At 53.3% G+C, this 7,497-nt stretch overlaps 1 protein-coding gene across 1 annotated transcript; it reads right to left on the reverse strand.

Moving 5' to 3' along the window:
• Nucleotides 1-774: 774 nt before the first annotated feature.
• On the reverse strand, nt 775-7,285 carry LOC126037052 (uncharacterized). The gene is made up of 8 exons (XM_049797280.1): nt 6,828-7,285; nt 5,371-5,430; nt 4,826-4,897; nt 4,289-4,420; nt 4,017-4,088; nt 2,299-2,406; nt 1,346-1,493; nt 775-1,159 (listed from the first exon to the last, which is right to left on the reverse strand). Exons 1-8 carry the CDS (start codon nt 6,994-6,996, stop codon nt 775-777), a joined length of 1,146 nt encoding a protein of 381 aa, XP_049653237.1. The 5' UTR covers nt 6,997-7,285.
• Nucleotides 7,286-7,497: the final 212 nt, after the last annotated feature.

Consider the following 7,497-nt stretch of genomic DNA (forward strand, 5'->3'; position numbering starts at 1 on the left):
AGGCAGCCTAGAACGATGTTCTGCCTGGCTGCTGTACCATTCAGTCGCAACTGCAGAGCAGAATTGTGGTAAGACTGGGTTTGAGGTCCGTCCTGTGCATCATCTGACATGCTCAAAGAAGACCCTCGCAAGCCAGGCCTCCACGTCAGCCTTAACGGGATCTGTGTATTTGGCCAGCGTGACTTTAGATGTACTCCAAAGGTGTTCCTCCCCGTTGCTGACAGTCTGCAAAGCTTAACCCATTTCTTTTTACAGTTTTATTAATATTTCGCTATACTCTGTCCCATTTTTAATGCCAGCCTGGTTACCAATATCACATTCCTTCCACTCCTTCTCCCACCCAGCCCCACTCCAGCTTTCCGCTCATTTATCATCCCAACACTGCTCCAGCCCCGCAGCCTCTGCCACCCCGTCAGCCCTCCTTGATGCGCTCAGCGCTAGTTGGCCATCCTTTCCTCTTGGCACCCCCTTCCCTCTCTGCCCAGTCCATCCTCATTCAGGGCAGCATCCCCAGTCAGCTCAAGGACAACCCTTCACAACTCACATCCCACCAGCACGTCCCCATTCTGGTGGGTGAAACCCTTCTTGACAGCCCCAGCTGGGAAACCAGGCTGATGCTGGGACAAAGGGAGCGCAGGTCCCTCACTGGAGCGCAGGTCTCTGACAGCTTCTCTCACAGATCCAGCGCTGGTCCCAGCTGTGTGCATTATACCCTGACGGAAACGGCCAAAACAGCCAAGGATGCACTGCTTTTGGCCAAAATGGGTTTTTCATTTACTCTAAAAAGGACTCATCTTCTGAGGTACAGTATCCCTGTTGGAACTGGTGACAGGGACACCAGAAGGGGTTAGGCTGAGGTGAGCTGAGAGAAATCGAAGTGTCCAGTGAAGAGGTATCGTCGCTGAAAGAGCAGCTGGGACAAGCGGGCAGAGGTGATGGGTCTGCGCTCGCGCTCCTGTACAGCTGCATGAGCTCTGCCAAAAAAGGCCATGGTGATGGGCTGGAGCTGTTGTTGAAAGTCCCATTTTCTTGAGCAACCTCAGCTTTTCTTGTTCCTTCTCCTGACTCTGCTCTGCCTTTATCTCTAGTTGGATCTTCGCTTTTCCTGGCAGAGTCGGTATCAGCTTGTCCCAGTGCTGCTTCCTCTCCCTGGCTCCTTCTGTAGAAATGGGTTTCAGAAAAGACTACTCATTGATATGAATTAAGAGGCCAGGTAAAAAAATCTTACAGCAGAAATCTCAGCAGAGTACTGCCAGCAACTGCCTTGGCACTCCAGGATACTCTAACTGCAGATACCCCATTCCCAACTGCTGCAATAACTAACTCTGGGGAAAAGCCAACTCACGGGTCTCTCTTCCTCAGCCGTGAAATGACTACGCAAGATCCAGCTAGCCCAGACAGCACCACAGCCAAGGCTACTGCGGTCACTGGGATATAGTACTTGCGCAGCAATTCGTGATCAGCAGCCTCAGACCTTCTCCCAGCATCTGCCCCTGCAGGAGAAAGGACAATGCCACACATTACTGTGCCCTGCGCTATGGATAGTCTCACAGTGTGCTTCACATGCCCAAGAGATTTTTTTTTCAGGGGTTGGTGCCTCGGCTCTGGTGTCTTAGCGCCAGAGGACAAGAAGGATCACTTAAACTTCTCGGGGAGAAGAGCCCACGTGCCAGCGAGCAGTTGCACCAGCACTACCTGTCTGTTCCTCCGGGCTGCAGGCCAGGGCTGTGTGCTGGGGGCCTGCAGTTCAACCAACCAACGGCACTGCAGGGGTAGAGCAGAAATGCTCCTGCTTTCCCAAGTGGACATCTCCTGAGCACTCCCCTTCAGGACGTCCCAGAGGCTGAAAGATGGGATCCAGCCCACGGGCTATGGCCTGGCTTCTGCAGTGCCACCTGCTTGTCACCCCCGGCCCCGATGCACACATTGCAGGAAGGCTGGCCCCGGGAGAGCGTGGTGCAGGGCTGGGTTGTAGCCCTCAAATGGCCTCATGCCCCAAAGGGCAAAGTTCCTAAATTCCTGGGAACTGGGTGCGGCAGGAGGTGAGCAATCTCTAACCACGTCCAGAGAGGTCTAAGAGCATCTCTCTGGTACGCTGCTGGCAATAACCTCCACACACCAGAGACGACAGTCGTCCTCAGAGAGCCACTCCTGGCTTCTTTGACAACGCCTTCTCTGCACTAACACTTCCAGGTTTGGCTGCTGACATGATGTGCAAGAGCGGGCTCCGGGGGAAGAGCCTGCAGGCACACAGTGATTCTGACTGGTGACACCGGATGACCACGGGACAGCAATTACCTGGCACGCCAGTCTCTTGCATTGCCTCTCTTTCTTCATCGGAGACTGGCACGGTGTGCCTGCTTCCCTTCTGAAAGGCCTCCTTCTGCACAGTCTCACGGCTGGTCTCTGTAGAAAGAAAGCGGGACAATTAGAAGCAACCATTCCTCATCAGGAAGATGATACCTTCAGGAGGCAATACTCTCCAAATACATTAATAAAGCTGAGAAACAAACCCTGGGCTTTTGGGAGTGCATCTAGTCCCAAGAATGTGACGTTCACAGAGAAAAAATTAAGCACATGACACTTTTCACTCTACCGATACAGACAGCAAAACCTGACCTGCTGGGAAAACGGGAAATTGCACATGTGATCTTCTTGTTCACATTACATGTACTGCATTTTTGGCAAACTGCAAGATGATGCTAAATTGCTCCCTCAAAGAGGATGGGAAAAAGCCGCACCCAGCTCAGCTGGGGAAAGAGGCCTTCTGAGCAGCACATCCCACCATGCCAACTCCAGCACACGGGAAGGGGAACAGACACACATGGTGGACTGAACCCCAAGCTCTTGCAACCATGTTCTGGGCACTCTGACAAGTGGCAGTGAAGTCCCCCAAAACAAGAGGGAAACCACAGCCTAGTTTTCTGAAACACAACTAGAAATGGAGAGCTAAACCACCCAAGACTGAATTAACTGAACAATCCACTTAAGGACACCTTCAAGTGAGGTGTCCGGCCTCAAGCTGGGTGTCCGGCTGCGACCCACCCCTGACTCCAAGGTGTCACCGAGAGTCCTCAGACATCAGGGAGAGCAAAGGGGCTGGATCAGGCTGTGAAGCCTGGGCTGCTCCAATCCCGGCCGGAGGATCAATCCTGCCTGCAGCCCAGGCAAAGCCTGCTGGTCCCAGCGATTGAAATCTGCCTGCGCTTTGGCTCCACAAGCCAAGGGCCCTCTCCCCTCCAGCAACTGGCAGGGTGCTGGCCCTCTCATGGCTCATGAGCAGTTAGCTCCTCTGCACGTGCCTCAAACACTCCGGGAGCAGCATCAACAGTCACACTCATCCTACCACAGCTGTCAGTCTGCAGGCTGAATGTCAATCACAAACAAACGCCTGCAGAATCAGCGTCTGCACCTGACTTCCAACATTAGGAAAGGGCGGCCAAGATTTCCTGGGACATCATTCCTGCTTTGAACTTGCCCAGCCGCAAACTGGGCTGTGTTGAACACAAATTTTGAACACAAATTCAGCACACACTGGTTCCTGACATCTGGATACCAGCATCTGCACAAAGCAGCTCTGACCAGTAATGGTACAACTGGGGCAGCAGCTGCCTCTGGGACTCAGCCAGAACCACAACGGGTAGCAGACGCTGTGCTGGGCCATCTCTGTGGCTCATCAGCCCAGGCAAGGCATGAAATCGAGTGCCATTGCAGCGAGGCTCTGACTGATCCCTTCCTGCTGTGCAGGCTACAGCACGTCCACACATGAATCAAAAACCTCAGCTTCCCGAGCTGTACGGTTAACAGAGTGAAATACATTAACCAGGTGCTGCTTTCTCCAAGTCTTTTGGGATTTCCTTTGGAACTGCAGATATCTTTTGGGAATAGTTCCCTATTTTAGCTTTATACTTTTGTCTTTGAGGACATTAACAGGAAGTATGAAGGTAAATGTCACATGAATAAAATATGGAAAATGAGCGCTTATTCTGTCAAGTCAATAAAGACTGACTACTCACCCCTGGGATGCCACCTGGGATTCAGCCCAGGATTCAGCCAAGGAGCTGGAAAAGCCCTCCATCCAGCCACACCTGCAAGCAAACACCCATGAGAGGTTACCATCACGTGTTCTGATCTACATCGTCATAACCGAGTAGCAGAACATGCAAGGGGATCACGTAATGTCACGGCACGCACGTGCAGGTCTGTATTCTCACACCTGCAGAGGCACCTGGCTGACATTCGGACTTTGAGCTGGCAGCTCTCAAAGAAGTGAAAAGCCATGACGTACCCATGCGACCTGCCTGTGGGTCAGCCCTGGAACCCAGCCAGGAAGCTCGATAACCATCGCCTGCAGCCACATCTGTAAATGAACATAGGACAGAGCAGCTCCCGTGAAATACTTCAACATACTTCTTCAGATCTGAATGACAGTGAATGCAATTCAAACACAGGATTCCTCCAGAGCACTCCTCTCTCCCTTCCACTCAGGAGCATCTTGCAAACATTTACCAGGTGCCTGCAGTGGCCACTAACCAGGCATGGAACTGTCAGGAGACACGACACGACTCCCTGGAGCTCACACCAGCTCCAAAGCTCAACCCCGATGTGCCCGCTGGCTTTGCGGCCAGCCCTAGAAGCAGTGCAGGGGCGGAGAGGCTGTCAAAGACAGTTTAGCAAGGCAGAGCGCCCTGGGGCACATCACTGAGCCAGACCCATTCCCTCTCTGCTCTTCTGTGTGCCTGAGCATCAGCCAAGAAAGTAGTAAGCTAAATTTCACAGGAACAGAAAATTAAAATGTAAATGCTCATTCACTGAAGGGCCTTACCTGTGGGATCGCCCCAAGGCTCACGGACAGGCTCAAGCTGAGAAGTCAAGTAGCCCCTGTCTCCACGGACAGCTGTAACCAAGCAGAGACGAAAAACGTTCCCATCGCATGTTGTGATCTTCCTCTTCCTCAGTGATCCGCAGGGACTGGAAGGGGTTCAGGCAACAACACGGGACCCAGACGCGGGCTGAGATGTCCAAAGCTGCAGAGGGACCTGGCTGGGACCTGGAAGCTTTCAAATCCCTGTCTCCAGCCCATGTGCAACACCCCTCAAGGACCAGATGGACAAACATACGGCCTCTCAGGGCCTTCTCACCAGACCTCTCACACACACAAATGGAGCCCACACTAAAGTGGGAGCATGTAGCCCCAGAGGAAAAAATGATCATTCACCATTCTTACTGAGAAGAGCCTGCTGGCCTTCTTACAGAGAAGAGCCTTCAGCCTGGAAGGCTGAACTACCACAACAAAACATTAACAAATAACAAACCAAATATTAAAAAATACAAACGGCCAATAACAAATGAAGACTGAATACTTCTTACCTCTGGGATTGCCCCCAACCTCAGGAACAGGATTCCACTGAGCATCTTGATCAACAAGGACTGCGGGAACCAAACAGGTAATCAAACACACGTGTGTGGTGGTGCTGCCCCCTGAGCCACTCTGAGACCTCAGGATAAACCACGGATGCTTTGGGAACCCCCCTGTTGTGCTGTTATCTTGGTTGGAAGTGCAGCGCCTTTAGGGCACCAGGCAGCCCCTGGCCACCCCTGGGCCATCTGCTGCCCGAACTATGTATCAGAATGACTCGGCACAAATTGTGGCCAGAATGTAAAATAATGACCAAAGCCAATCACCTCGAGACCCTATAAACAGCGATCCAAGGCGAGACCTTTGGAGCTCTCTGGGACTGCAGCGGGCTGTGTGACCCAGCATCCCCCCTGAGCTGGGACGCTGCCCAGGGTAGATTTTGCGAGGATTGAAAGATTGTCGTCCATCGACGGTTTCGCGAGGACTTAAGGGCCTGATTGCGCGAGCTTTACTGACCGTCCATTGACAAATGCTGGCACATAAATGCGAGTAATTCATGAAACTCATGAAAAGGAAATTTTAATCATAGGTTAACCTCTGGAGGGGGCAGGGGGGACGTAAAATTTGGTTCAGAACTGTTGTATCTGTGCGTGTGCATTTGGAGTTTGGTTCGGAACTATTTCGCCTGTCTGTGTGTGGTTCAGAACCGTCTTCTCCGTCTGTGCCCATGTGTGATTTGATTTAACCTCCACCTGTGCACAACCCTGCTGCAAGTTTCAGGCGATCCTTGCCATTTTTGAATCTTTAAGTCACAGATTTCATTGTAACAAATTCCATTGAATCACTCTGTTAAACTGGCTGAGGAAGCCAACACCAACGAACTGGAGGAAAAAGCGATTGCCCACGCTTCTTGGGGACAAGAGCCTGTGAAAGGCTGCGCCAGCGCTACCCCTGCGTGTTCCTCCGGGCCGGGGACCTGCGGGTCATCCAAGGGGAGCAGGGCTGCAGGACTAGAGCAGAAATGCTCCCATTTTCCCGAGCGGACGAGTCCTGAGCACGCCCCTCCGGGACGTCCCCGAGGCTGAAGGCCAGACCCACAGCTCTGGGCACGGCTGCAGCCAGCCCAGGGAGAAGTGTTGCCACGGGCTGTCGCCTGGCTCCCGCAGCACCACTTACTCACCACCCCCGGCCCAACACACATACAGGGGGCAGACTGGGCCGGGCGGCAGGGACTCAGCGCCAGGTTTCTTACCCCGCACCGCCGCTCCCAGCTCCCCTGCTCGCCCAGAAAATGCCCCCGAAGCAGCTGCAGCCCCTCTATGCCTCCCCACAGGGTGTCTGCCTGGCTCGCTCAGCCTGGCCCAGCTGCTCTCCCAGCCCCAGCCCTAGCCCTGGCCCCACTGCGGTGCGGTGGATGCCACGCTGCCCTGCTCGGAGCTGGCTGCTGGACCCCTGCCCGCCTGCCTACCTGCTCTCTGCGCTCGCCTTGGAGCAGCCTGGGCGTCCCAGGCTTGTAGGGCCAGCAGGAGGAGGAAGGTGAGGACCATGGCCCCCGAGGCTCGCACCATGCTGCTGCCGCCGCCGCCGCCGCCGCCGCCGCAGCTGCAGTGTTGCCCGCAGCTGGCACAGCACAGCATGTCAAAGCGGGGCTCTGTGACCTCACAGCCCTGTCGGCCACCCCCTCCACCAGGCCTCCCCAGCGCAGCCCCGCTGCCAGGGCATTACTGAATCGGCACACTATGGCATCTCCTGGTTCTAAACAAGTGTGGAAGAAGCAGCAGTGGAGGAGGGTGCACCTATCTGGGGAGGCAGCACAGCGTCTAGGAGCACACAGGCACTCAGGTCTTGCTTCCCAGAAACCGGTCAAGACCAAGAGCTCCATAGTGTTACCAATATTTGATAAAAATTAGAATTTAACATGAGTCAGGCTTAGTTAAAAGGAAAAAGGAGTTTGAAGCTTGCAATAGTTATAGAAACCTAGGAACATACAAAATGTCCAGTAAGGAATTATAAAAGAATAAGTATTGTCTTAGATCGGTTAACCATAGAAATTTAGATAGATTTGTTAGATTGTAGTGTTTTGCTTTAAAGAGCAAAGAGAGAGATCGTTATGGACCTTAGCTCTGCGGTTTACAAAC

Source organism: Accipiter gentilis, unplaced genomic scaffold (assembly GCF_929443795.1).
Source record: "Accipiter gentilis unplaced genomic scaffold, bAccGen1.1, whole genome shotgun sequence".
Lineage (NCBI taxonomy): Eukaryota > Metazoa > Chordata > Aves > Accipitriformes > Accipitridae > Astur > Astur gentilis.